This window comes from Trachypithecus francoisi, unplaced genomic scaffold (genome assembly GCF_009764315.1).
Source record: "Trachypithecus francoisi isolate TF-2019V2 unplaced genomic scaffold, Tfra_2.0 Lachesis_group20, whole genome shotgun sequence".
Taxonomy (NCBI): Eukaryota; Metazoa; Chordata; class Mammalia; order Primates; family Cercopithecidae; genus Trachypithecus; species Trachypithecus francoisi.
Genome location: NW_022681466.1, coordinates 25856621 through 25870917, shown reverse-complemented (window position 1 = coordinate 25870917; position 14297 = coordinate 25856621). Strand labels below are relative to the sequence as shown.

The window sequence follows — 14297 nt, the reverse complement described above, 5'->3', positions numbered from 1 at the left end:
AGGTCACGAGTTCAAGACCAGCCTGCCCAATATGGTGAAACCCCATCTCTACTAAAAATACAAAAATTAACTGGGTGTGGTGGCACGCACCTGTAGTCCCAGATGCTCGGGAGGCTAAGGCAGAAGAATCACTTGAACCTGGGAAGCAGAAGTTCCAGTGAACCGAGATTGCGCCACTGCACTCCAGCCTGGGTGACAGAGGGAGACTCAGTCTCAAAAAAAAAAAAAGAAACTCCTGTTTGTTTGCAAATATGATATAAGCCAAAGCTCATGCTATTTAGAGAAGTTATTTGATCTTTACTTAAAGAAAATGTTCTTTAAATGGGATAAATTAATTTTATGTCCTTTCACACATTTTAACCGTGATAACCTTCTTATAAATAAAAGATGTGAGAATTGTAATATATGTAAATTTGTTTGATTTTAGCAGTCTCCATGGAAGGTTTCAGCTGGGGTAACTACATCAATAGCAATAGCTTTATAGCGGCTCCAGTTACCTGTTTTAAACATGTGAGTACAGAATTTCTCACCTTATTTTGAAGTACTTAGTCATTGTTTAAATCTGAAGGTACAATAACACCTAAGCATCTTATCCTTAGAAGGTGTTTGTTTTTATGCCTTGTAATTGAAATGCTTCTTTTATTATTATTTAATAATAATTAAAAAGAACTTATAAAGTTTTGTAAGTACAAGTTTCCTATAAAGAAATTGCAGTTTGAAGTTATTTTAAACAGGGAGAAGTACTAGTCTTCTAAGTACTAATTTTCTTTTATAATATATTTGTTTTTTAAATTTTTTGGTAAAGACATGGTCTCGCTATGTTGCCCAGGCTGGTGTCAAACTCCTGGCATCAAGCAGTCCTCCCACCTTTGCCTCCGAAAATGCTGGGATTACAAGTATGAGCCACCACACCCAGCTTCATCAGATGTTCATATTAAGTTGAACTGCTAGCTTTGTCCGGGCACAGTGGCTCAACTGTATTCCTAGCAACTTGGAAGAATGAGGCAGGAGGATCACTTGAGGCCAGGAGTTCAAGACCATCCTGGGCTACATAGTGAGACTTCTTTTCTACAAAAAATAAATTGCTAGTATTGTGTATCAAAAATATGCATATTGACAGTGTCATACGATTTGACCTAACCATTCATTGTGTATGTTACTTAAATCTGCAGTTTGACCTGATAATTCAGAAGAGGAAGGATCTTTTTTCTAATTCTTTTGTCTCTAAATGTTAAGTCACAAAAACAAGGAACTATTAGTAACATAGTATTGTGAGCTGAAATATGTGCTATATATATATCATGAGAAACCCTTTAAAAAGTTTTCTTTTCGGCCGGGCGCGGTGGCTCAAGCCTGTAATCCCAGCACTTTGGGAGGCCGAGACGGGCGGATCACGAGGTCAGGAGATCGAGACCATCCTGGCTAATACGGTGAAACCCCGTCTCTACTAAAAATACAAAAAAGTAGCCGGGCGAGGTGGCGGGCGCCTGTAGTCCCAGCTACTCCGGAGGCTGAGGCAGGAGAATGGCGTAAACCCGGGAGGCGGAGCTTGCAGTGAGCTGAGATCCAGCCACTGCACTCCAGCCCGGGCGAAAGAGCAAGACTCCGTCTCAAAAAAAAAAAAAAAAAAAAAAAAAAAAAAGTTTTCTTTTCAGCAAGTGGATTGTTACAGAGCATTTAAAATAATTTAGAATTGTGTTTAAAATATATCTGATGACAAGTTCTTTCCTTTTGATTTATTCCTTTAGATTTGATTAATTCTCTCCAATACTTTTTTAACCTGACTACAACTTTAATTAATACTTAAAGATCCTTTCTGCTGCTATCCATGTTTAAGAAGAAAAGACCATTTAGAAAATACATGAACTTTTGTTTGCACTTAACATTTTGTTAATTTAGGGCTTTAGGCCAGGCACGGTGGCTCACGCCTGTAATCCCAGAACTTTGGGAGGCTGAAGCGGGTGGATCACCTGAGGTCGGCAGTTCAAGACCAGCCTGGCCAACATGACGAAACCCCGTTTCTACTAAAAATACAAAAATTAGCCAGGGGTGATGGTGGGCGCCTGTATTCCCAGCTACTCGAGAGGCTGAGGCACGAGAATCACTTGAACCCAGGAGGCAGAGATTGCAGTAAGCCAAGATTGCGCCACTGCACTCCAGCCTGGGCAATAGAGCGAGACTCAGTCTAAAAAAAAAAAAAGAAAAAAAAATTAGGGCTTTATTTTTAGATAACAGCATGTGAACAAAACTGAGCTTAGGTTCCTGTTGTAGAAATGTGAGTGAATTTTCACTCATTCATGGCCAGTAAAGGAGTTTGATCAAAGTCAAGTATATTAATTTGCTAATTCTCATTCTTAAAAATACAATATGAAGCCCTTAGTCAGTGACATCTTGTCTTAAATGGCATCTTATTTCTGTGTAAAGTAGATGATTTATTTTGCTGTAATGTTGATAATAGTGTCATATTTGTGAGAAATATTCCATACACAGCAATGGCAGTTTTAAAGAGAGATCTTTAAAAAGAAAATCTTTAACTCTCTTCTCTTGGTATATTACTTTTCTGAAGGTCAGAAAGTTCTCAGTTACAGTAACTCTTTTATCTCAGATTCCTGAAACATTTGTCCGTTGTCTCCTTCTGAATGGCCTTTCTCTCTGTATCTATTTTTGTGTTATAAACCATATAAAACTATTTTCTGTAAGTAGTCAGGGTATTAAAAAGAATAGCATTTCAACACCAGAAGCATATTTTATTTTCTGTCCAAATCTTTGAATTGTTATACTGTTATATTAAAGTTATTTATGAGAAAATCTCTGGTAGTAATGAACTTGATTGACTTTGTTCAACTCTGCCTTTTTTGAGATTAAAATGTTCTATCATAGGGAACTGAGCAGCTAACCTCACCACACGATTAATGATAAGAATGTGGAGCCTCTGCTTTCTCACTCAGAAGTGAGGCATCTGTTTCTCAATTATGTGGATCCAGTATCTTCCTGTTCCATTTACCTCTGTTTATTGCCTTCTCCTTATCAAACAGGAAAAATATGTCTTAGTAATTCCTCGGTATGTTTTTGTACAAAGAGCTTGCTCTCTTACCTTAACTGGCATATTCATTTGAAGCCATTTGGTTAAGGGGGCCACACCTCATGCTGCACTTGATTTTGTCCTTTAGAGTTGACTCCTGGTTGTCCCCTCCAAGACAGTTTTCTGGGTCTCTAAGGAGAGTTACTAGCTTTGTCTTTAGAAAACCTATAGTCAGGAGCTAAGAGTACAAGATCCTGCCTTGTATCCTCAAAGTCTTCTAAGACTTGACACTTGCTCTGAAACTGGTTTATTAGACAGGAAGGCCTCTTTGTTCCAGACGCTACACCTGCCTTCTCTTCTACTTGAGTACAAGTTGGGAGCCTTTCCTGCTCCTAGGGGATGATTTTTCAAGCATAGTTTACGAAAGAACACCCAGCAAGTAACATGTAACACAGAAACGGAGCTGTCGTGATTGCATCAGGAATTGGGATGGGGGCGCTGTCAGAGCCCTGGCTTCTTTAACTTAACCCAACCTCCTCTTCTAGAATAAGAATCCCAGATAAATACTTTCTATTTTCTAGCACTTAGATATTGTTGTGATTAGTTCTAAAGTCATAGAATTTCAAGAATATGATTCTTTCCATGGTCTATCAGCTTCTGAGAATGAACTTTTTACAGAGTAGATCATTGGACTGTATCCTTTTTGATAATTCCTGTAACTATTTATAGTGTCTTATACGCAGTCACTCAATTACAACAGTATCGTACAATTTTTTTTTTTATAATCAGCAATGGAAATTAAGTCCCAATTGTCGTTTAGTATATCTACTTAGGCTGGGCACAATGGCTTACACCTGTAATCCCAACACTTTGGGAGGCCAAGGTAGGAAGATGGCTTGAGGCCAGGAATTTGAGGCCAGCCTGGTCAACATAGCAAGACCCTGTCTCTACAAAAGTATGTATGTGTGTATATGTGCATATATACATATGTGTGTATGTGTATATATATGTATGTGTGTATATATATTACTAAAAAATCTGTATATTATGATTGGCTGATATGTCTTTTATTGTATCTAGGGGTTAGTTTTTCAGACCTTTTATTTAAACCTCATAATTGCCCTTTTTTTTTTTTTTTTTTTTCTTGCCATACTTTGGGTAAGAATTCCCCTTTTCTCTAACAAAAATCTTAGACCTCAGAACACAGGATAAGAGGAAACTGCATTGATTGTTCTGGCAGAGATGGGGTGTTGCTACCAGAGCCTTGGCTCTTAACATTTAAACACCCCATCCTTGACAGTTCCTGAGGCTGGAAACCACTAAATTGGGTAATATCACTTTTAATTAATCCTAAATCATATGGTCACAAAGCTAGAAGGCATCTTTAAAATTATCTGGTTCAGCTAGTCCATGTCTTATAAATGAAGAATTCTTGCTACTTTTTTGAGTAGCTGGACTATAATTTTCAGCATTGGGCTTTAACGCATTGTTCATAATGCAAGTCTTTTTTTTTTTTTAAATGTGCGTTTTATTTAAGCCCCTAAGAGCAGTATCCATATCTATCCTAATGGTGGAAAAATCTCCAAAATAATAATGCCAATTAGGTGCAATGTATAAATCAAAGAAATTAACAGATTATTTTCTATTAGTAATTTAACTTTAACCCAGCAGAGCCTTCAATTGATGTATGTGTATTCAGAACATTTGGCTTTAAAGCACTGTAGCCAGGAGCAATGGCTCACACCTGTAATCCCAGCACTTTGGGAGGCCAAGGCAGGAGGATCAGTTGAGCCCTGGAGTTTGAGACCAGTGTGGGTAACATAGTGAGACCTCATTTCTACAAACAAATTAGCTGGGCATGGTGGCACATGCCTGTAGTCCCAGCTACTCAGGAGGCTGAAGGGGAGGGATTGCTTGAGCCCAGAAGGTCAGGGCTGCAGTTAGCCATGATCATACCACTGCACTCCAGCCTAGGTGACAGAATGAGACACTGTCTCAAAAAATAAATAAAAATAAAGCACTCTTCAGGCCGGGCGTGGTGGCTCACGCCTGTAATCCTAGCACTTTGGGAGGCCGGGGCAGGTGGATCACGAGGTCAGTAGTTGGAGACCAGCCTGACCAACATGGTGAAACCCCATCTCTACTTAAAATAGAAAAAAAAATTAGCTGGGCGTGGTGGCGGGCGCCACCATGCAACTTTGGAGGCTGAGGCAGGAGAATTGCTTGAAACCGGAAGGCGGAGGTTGCAGTGAACTGAGCTTGCACCACTACACTCTAGCTTGGGCAATAAGAGCAAAACTCCGTCTCAAAAATAAATAAATAAATAAAGCACCCTTCATTATTTTTTAATTACTTAAAGACTTTAAACTGAAGCACTTCTACTTCCCATTATTTGCCATGTGAAATCAAGTAAAACTTTTTTTTCCCCTAGGTATTATAGCATGGGCCAAAATGTATAAATGAACATGAAGTCGTCTTTTTTCAGTTATATATTTACAGACTTCAGATTTCTTCTGTTTGGTACCTAAACTGATAATCTCATATCTTACCGATGCTGTCTTTACCTAGATCAGAAATGTTGAAATCATCCTGTTTTCTCTCTCATACAGTTGTAGTTTGTACCAAAAAAAAAAAAGTCCTTTGTACACATATATGCAGAAGCTTTTCAGCTGAGTTTATCACACTTTCTCTTTTCTTTTTTTTTTTTTTTTTTGAGACGGAGTCTCGCTCTTTCACCCAGGCTGGAGTGCAGTGGTGTGATCTCGGCTCACTGAAAGCTCTGCTTCCCGGGTTCAATCGATTCTCCTGCCTCAGCCTCCTAAGTAGCTGGGATTACAGGCCCGTGCCACCACGCTTGGCTAATTTTTGTATTTTTAATAGAGAAGAGGTTTCACCATGTTGGTCAGGGTGGTCTCGAACTCCTGACCTCGTGATCTGCCCTCCTCGGCCTCCCAAAGTGCTGGGATTACAGGTATGAGCCACTGTGCCCGGCCACATACTTTTTCATTCTGCCTCCACAGATACCCTCTTGTTACTTATGTGACATATTCTAATCCTCTTTCTTGTGCCTGACCTATATGTATGTCAGCTTTTTTGAAGGGATAAAGTTACCATATTTTTTTGCGGTGTGTATCATGTATACTTTCAGGTTTTAAGGGAAAAAGCCCTTTTGTGTATGTACAGTAGCAGTAGTTTAGAATAAAACTCATTATCTGTTTCTCAGGTATGTGCTTGTTAGTAAAATCCTTTTCAAGTGAACTCATTTTTTTTTCGCTAGTCGTGACCCCACACACAGGACTCTATTAAAGGTTGGAAAAAAATCGTATTACTTCATCTCCATTTTAACTAAAGTTAAAATCTTCAATGTAGCATCCTAGATTGCAGGATTTTCCTTCTAATGGAAATAAAACTTTAAATTAGTTTCTGGTACTTGTTAGTGCTCCATCTCAGTTAGCTAGTCTGAGTGTTGCCATGAAATAAATTCTCCGCAGGAAAGCAGTGGACTCTAACATAATAAACATTACCTGTCTTGTCTTTTTTTTTTTTTTTTAAACAGTCACATTCCTTCGCCCAGGCTAGAGTGCAATAGCACGATTACAGTTCACTGCAACCTCGACTTCTTGGGCTTACGTGACTCTCCCACCTCAGCCTCCCAAGTAGCTGGGACTACAGGCACACACCACCATGCCCAGCTAATTTTTTGTATTAATTTTTTTCTATTTTTGGTAAAAACGGGATTTCACCATGTTGCCCAGGCTAGTTGCGAACTACTGGGTACAGGCAATCCTCCCACCTTGGCCTCCCAAAGTACTGGAATTACAGGCATGAGCTATCACACCTGGCCCTGTCTTTCCGTATGTTTTAAAGAAAGCCTAACTTAAAAATTTTTTTTTTCTTTTTTTTTTCTGAGATGTAATATTGCTCTATCATCCCCCAGGCAGGAGTGCAATGGCGCCATCTTGGCTCACTGCAAACTCCACCTCCTGGGTTCAAGCGATTCTCATGCTTCAGCCTCCTGACTAGCTGGGACTACAGGTGCGTGCCACCACACTCAGCTAATTTTTGTATTTTGGGTAGAGACAGGGTTTTGCCTTGTTAGTCAGGCTGGTCTTGAACTCCTGGCCTCAAGTGATCTGCCCACCTTGGCCTCCCATAGTGCTTGGCATGAGCCACCACACTGTGCCAATTCTTCAGTGATATTGGTTTAATATGGTTTTTCCAAAAAAATTATGGACTGTTTTAATGCATTTTGTTGTTGTTATTGTTGTTGTTTTGAGATGGATTCTTGCTCTGTTGCCCAGGCTGGAGGGCAGTAGCACGATCTTGACTCACTGCAGCCTCCGCCTCCTGGGTTCAAGTGATTCTCCTGCCTCAGCCTCCCAAGTAGCTAGAACTACAGGCATGTGCCACCATGCCCAGCTAATTTTTGGATTTTTAATAGAGACAGGGTTTCTCCATATTGGCCAGGCTGCTCTTGAACTTCTAACCTCAGGTTATCCACCTGCCTCGGCCTCCCAAAGTGCTGAGATTACAGGCCTGAGCCACCACACCTGGCCGCCTTTCAAATTAGTAACCAGTGTTTCCTGTCTTTTTACATATGCATAACATTATTTCAGCCTTAATCTTACTTCCACCCCAGGCATCCCATTTTCCTTTTTGTCCTCTCCTTGGACTCCCCATCTGCCTGCTACCACCACCCCAAAAGATAGATTCTGGTATCAAAAGGTGACTGGAGGACAGACACAGTGGCTCATACCTGTAATCCCAGCTCTTTGGGAGGCTGAGGCAGGCAGATCATCTGAGGTTACCAGTTAAGAGACCAGCCTGGCCAACATGACAAAACTAAAAATATAAAAATTAGCCAGGCTTGCTGGCACCCCACCTGTAATCCCAGCTACTCGGGAGGCTGAGGCAAGAGAATGGCTTGAACCCAGGAGGCAGAGGTTGCAGTGAGCCTAGGTTGCGCCATTTCACTCCAGCCTGGGCGACGGAGTGAGACTCTGTCTCAAAAAAAAAAGGGGGGGTGAGTGGACTTTATGGAGAAGACAGGAACAGTTTTGGTTTTGTTTTGTTTTTCTTTTTCTATTTTCTACCAGAAAATTCTAGTAAGTAGTACTTAGGAACTCTCTTTCCACTTAAATTTCTATAATGTTTTCTCCCCTTTTTGGCCAAATAATATTTCATCATTCTCTGCTAGATGTACTTTGCCTGTTAGTCTGAAGACATTTTAATGATGGCTTTTTGTACATTTGCCATCTCATTGGGATAAATTATTCCTTCTTGGTTACCTATATGCGACCTCAGGTCTTGTCTCTGCCCACTTACAGATTAATATTAAAGATTGTATGGTTATCTTTGGTTGGCAGCTCTGCAGAGGGAAATCTCTATGTCTGCCATAAATCATCGTGTGTGCAGTGCATCAGCCCCCTGAGAGTCTGAATACTAGCCAGCTGAGCGGTTGGACCATCTGGGAATGATCTTGAAGTCCAGCAAATAAGACTTCCCACCCAGTTATTTTCTTACAGTCATGTGGAGGTTGTCATACATTTGTGTTGGGGACCCCTCAGCATTTGGATTTGGCCATGTCCTGCAGGACCTGATGATAGCTTACCTTGCAGGGAAGGAGAGTCGCTCCCAGATAGCCCTCACGAGTGGCCCTGGAGCAGGAAGTGGTGGAGCAGATCTTCCTTGTTTGGGAGGAGCCTGAGGTGGACCTCGCGTCCTGAGTCTGGAAGGTAAATTTGTTGTTACCTGTAAATTATGGTTCTGCTAGTTCATGCTATGCCAATCCAGACTTTCAGAGGTATCCCTCCTGCCAGCAAGCGAAGACAGATGACTTGGACGAAGATGGCTGTCAAGCCCTGGGTCATTTAGTCTTCCACACTTAAGAATATTCATTTTAAACTAAAGGGCAGACATATCTATGAAATTACCGTATTATTTCAACACATTGAGCACATACTATGCTATGACCGTGGTGCTCTTTCTTGTTGATGTTTTTGTTTCTTCATTTTTTTTCTTAGAATGAACCATTTGGATTGGTTTAAGAGGGCCTAGCAGAACCACAACCTTACAGGCAAGAACAAATGTCACTTTCTGCTACTTTCTCCTATACCAATCCAGACTGTAGGGACCAAAACACAGTATCCTCCACCAAAATGAACATAATTTTTTAAGCAAGCATATTGACCTTTTGTTTTCTTTAATAAAATAGTATTAAAAGTTTTCTCCCAACAAATGTTAAGGCTTTAAAAAAATAAAAGTCAATATGACAGATTGTCACATTTAGCTCAAAAGGGAATATTGTATGCCAAACTCACCAGTGACCCCCAGCTCATTAGCATAAGCACGCCTCTTTCTTCTCAGTGAAAAATAAACCCAATTCACAAATTTGGTAACCAGACAAAGAGGGATGGATGCTGCACTGCATTCATTTAACTGCATCTCTGCTCTAATTAGTACATCCTCACAAAAATGAATACATGATCTTTGTGTTAATATATGTTAGCTTATTTTATGTTACCTGTCTTCCTTCTAGTTTCTCCTTTTTTGATCATATCTGCTGGCAATAGGGATGGCCCTACAGTCTAGAATGATATAGGGGAAAGATAGCAGAACCTGAAGAGTCCAGTCTTTCAGTTTAAAAAAGAAGAGGTAGTCACAATGAATATATTATTTTTTGCACAAGTTGAGGAGATAATTATATGTACCCTTCCAGAACCGCAAATAGTTGAGCCTAGTCCATGTCTGCCAGTTACTGAGGTATACTCATTGCTTACTATTTAAACCATTAGCCATTAATTGATTCTCTTTGGTTTCTAGACTGATCCAACTTCGGTATTTGACATTCTCTTCCTCTCCTTCAGAAATTCCAGAAACTACTGAGAGGGTAGGGGTTGAATGTTGTTTTAGGCTAATCCTCCTGTTGGGTGAGCATCCACCAAAGTAGGAGGGGCCTTGCATGGAGGACATTTGCCTAATGTTCAAATTGGCTAGTTCATGTAACTCCTGGATATCTTTGCTCATCTTTGAGCTTTGAGGCTATTTTGGTTTTTCCTGATTTGTTCATACTATCAAGTCTTTTATAACCTCACATAATCCTTTTCTTTATGATCAAGGTTCTAAATGTAATCAGGAGCTGATTATCCAGAGCAACACAAACTGTAGTATTATCAGCATTTATATTCTTAAATGTGCTTATTTGATTTAATTTACCATTGCATAAGTTCCAAGTAATTGTGAATTACCTTGAATTTTAAAGATTAAAATACAATGGAAACTGTACTTTGGGAACATCTGTTAGATTTTGGAAAATCCCTTCATGATGCTCCTTTAATTGATTTTCCGAGTCCCCATCTTAACCATTTGCTGTGGGAGGCTAGTGATTACCAGTTCTAACATTGGAAGTTTTCTCTTTATAGTAATTTCTACATGAGAAATTTTGAAATAATTTAAATAGTTTACCATGGTACTCATCTCCAAAACTCTTCAACTCCACCTTCTTAATAACTTTATCCAATGCTTTTCCCTCATGTCCATCTTTGTGGACTCGATTTATATTCTGTGAATTTAACTTAAATTGAAAATTTTTGTTTCTCTTATTCATGTTGTTGGAAACCACATTGCTGATTGGAATTGTTTTTCTTTCTGCTCTTTGGCCAGATCTTTTAAAATTAGAAATTAGGGTAAAGTGTATTCATTCAGTACATATTAAAAGTAATAAATTTCTTAAATCAGTTTAATCCTATTAAATCTGCTATTGAGTTTGTAATTCCACTCTTAGAAAAATTGCTGCTTAAATCTTATATTAGGACAGTATCAGATTTTGAAGTCAGCGTGAATCTAGTCTAACATATGTGAATTCTCTCTTCATCTTGTTTGTCACTGAAACTGACTTTTTCCAGATAGAATTCTATGAAACAAATGGAATTAAAATGGCATTTTTAGTTTAATATTCCTATTATTGATGGTAATGCTTAATTTTCATTGATATGTTTTAGCCTTTATGTTAATAAGACAATAATTTAATGATTTTTATATGACAGGCACCTATGGGGACCTGCTGGGGTGATATCTCAGAAAATGTGAGAGTAGAAGTTCCCAATACAGACTGCAGCCTACCTACCAAAGTCTTCTGGATTGCTGGAATTGTAAAATTAGCAGGTGAAAAGCATGAATAATAATTTAGAAGAAAATGCAGTGATCCTTGTAACCTTTTGTAAAAAAGCATGTTTATAAATTTTGCAAGTATTGCCAAATAAAAAATATGTCCCGATAGAGGGCAGAGATTGGCAAATTGTTTTCCGTGAAAAGCCAAACAAATATTTTCAACTTTGCAGGCCATATGATCTCTGTCACAGCTATTCGTCTCTATCATTATAGCATGAAAGCACCCTTAGCAATACGTAAAAAAATGGACATGATTGCGTTCCAGTAGAATTTTATTTACAGGAAATTTGAATTTCATATAATCGTTATGTATCATGAAATATCCTTTATTTTCTCTTCAACCATTAAAAATGTAAAAGTCATTCTTAGATCACAGTCATAAAAATAATCCAGCAATTGACCAGATATATAGGCCATAATGTGTATGTCACTTTGAAAAGTAATAGAAGTTGAGGTACTAAAAAACTGATAAGAGCTGGCCACAGTGGCTCACGCCTGTAATCCCAGCCCTTAGGGAGGCAGAGGCAGGAGGATAACTTGAGCCTAGGAGTTCAAGACCCACCTGGGCAATATAGTGAGACCCATTCTCCATTTAAAAAAAAAAAAAGTGATAAGAACCTTAATACCAAGTGTTGATAATTTTATGTATCTTGAGTTCTTCTTTTTCTTTATTCCCACTGCCTCCACCATACCAAGCCCTTTACTGCTCATGAAATAAACATGTTAGGAATCTACTGTGGTAGACAATGTGGACAAAGGATGATATCTAGAAGTATAAGGCTTGTATTTTTTCCAGCATGTTCACATCTGCCAAATGTTGACTACTACCAGGCGTTGATATGACAGGGTACTCAGTGAGTACTACTGCAGACTGCTCTACTGTGTACTGCTAATTGACTTAATTTACCTAAAAATTATCTTCAATTTATTTTTATGTTCAAGCATCTTTTATGGCCTCTTTGTACTTAAAGGATCAAGATGGCCAGCGTTTATGGCATTCATGGCTATTGATGAGTTGCTCCATATACCACATGCCAGATGTATTGTAGTTCGCCAGCATAAATGATCTGTTGTGATGAGGCCAATCTCCCTCTCTCCTTTATACAGCATGTTTTTGTCACCTCTGTGCCTTGGGTTACTCCTGCAAGAGTGTCCCAACTCTGTACTTAACTGTACTACTACCCAAGTCAATTCCCCATCTTTTTCTTTTTTTTTTTTTTTTTTTTTTTTTTTGAGACGGAGTCTTGCTCTGTCGCCCAGGCTGGAGTACAGTGGCCGGATCTCAGCTCACTGCAACCTCCGCCTCCCGGGTTCCCGCCATTCTCCCGCCTCAGCCTCCTGAGTAGCTGGGACCACAGGCGCCTGCCACCTCACCCGGCTAGTTTTTTGTATTTTTAGTAGAGATGGGGTTTCACCGTGTTAGCCAGGATGGTCTCGATCTCCGGACCTCGTGATCCGCCCGTCTCAGCCTCCCAAAGTGCTGAGATTACAGGCTTGAGCCACCGTGCCCGGCCCCCATCTTTTTCTTGAAACATTTTCCCAGCTTTATGAGCATTTGCTAAATGCTTATATTAACTCTACACTGTAATTTAAAATAACAGCATATTATTTTTGCCCTGGGTGTTTAGTTATATTTAAATAGCTCTTAAAATCAGTGCATTTACTATCCAAAAATTACTTCTGCCTTCCATCTCCGATTTTACATTTCTCTTTTATCTAACTGCATCATATATCTTCTTTAAGCCACTTTAATGCCATTGTAGAAGTGAGTCTAATGTTAACCAGAAGCTAGAGTTCTGCAATAATTAGCAAACTCATAAATTGTTCTAAGAAATTACTGAATTTTAAAACTGAACATTTAATGCTATAAATTTTCACAGACATGAAAATGCTTAGTGAACTTGTCTCCTAGCCTGAAATACATATATATTGGTGTTTTTCTGTTTCATTAAAGACCTTAAATTAAATCATAATCTTTTGTCAACATAAAGTTTATAAAATTATAAATAGGATATATTACATATTTTTTGTACTTTCCAAGAATAAGGCTTCCTATTTGCCTAGGACATACAGTTTTTAACTCATTTTACGTAATTTTCTTTGTGTTTATTGAACTTTTTACGTGGCATATTCAAATCTTATTTCTAAATACATACGACAGAAAAATTTAGATTCTTAAAGTAGCTACATTCAAATTATCCAGGAGTAATTGGCCACCTGAGCAGCTGGATAAAGCAGTTTCTTTGAAATATACTTCAAGGCCAGGCGTGATGGCTCAAGCCTGTAATCCCAGCACTTTGGGAAGCCAAGGCGGGCAGATCACCTGAGATCGGGAGTTCGAGACTAGCCCGGCCAACATGGTGAAACCCCGTCTCTACAAAATACAAAAATTAGCTGGGCGTGGTGGCACATGGCCTGTAATCCCAGCTACTTGGGAGGCTGAGGCAGGTGAATCACTTGAACCCGGGAGGCAGAGGTCGCAGTGAGCCAAGATCACACCACTGCACTCCAGCCTGGGCGACAGAGCAAGACCCTGTCTTCATAAACCGTATATATATAATTATATATAATACAAATAAATATATAATACGTATTTTATATGTTTATATTATATGCTTATACATAAATAATGTCATATGTATAGTTTTATATATATATACACACATACACATAATATATGCGACTATAATCCCAGCTGCTCAGGAGGCTGAGGTAGGAGAATCGCTTGAACCTAGGAAGCCAAGGTTGTAGTAAGGCAAGATTGCGCCACTGCACTCCAGCCTAGGCAACAGAGCAAGACTCCATCTCAAAAAAGAAAAGAAAAAGAAATTATGGGTACAACTGAAATACATGTAAGGAGGCCATGCTCTGAAAACAGTTGAACTGTTTGCACTGAACAAATGATTCTCAATGTTTGGTCCATAGACCAGCAGCAACAACATCACCTGAGGACCTGTTAAAAAGGCATATTCTCAGTTCTATCCAAGATCTACGAAATCAGAATCTCTGGAGGGGGACCCACCAATCTGTCTGTTAACAAACCCTGAAGGTGATTCTGTTGCAGATAGACACTAGTTTGACAACTGCTGTCAGATGCTGTATTGTT

At 39.2% G+C, this 14297-nt stretch overlaps 1 protein-coding gene across 13 annotated transcripts in view; it reads left to right on the top strand.

Moving 5' to 3' along the window:
* Positions 1–14297, top strand: part of MBTD1 (mbt domain containing 1) — an 80526-nt gene that overhangs the window by 37070 nt on the left and 29159 nt on the right. For all 13 annotated transcript variants that reach the window (XR_004430662.1, XM_033183532.1, XM_033183541.1 and 10 more), the window contains 2 exons: positions 428–510; positions 11068–11185. Coding sequence is in view for 12 of the 13 variants with exons in the window: in XM_033183532.1 (XP_033039423.1) it covers positions 428–510; positions 11068–11185 (201 nt within the window). In the remaining variant the exon portion in view is untranslated. The remainder of the gene's footprint in view (positions 1–427; positions 511–11067; positions 11186–14297) is intronic.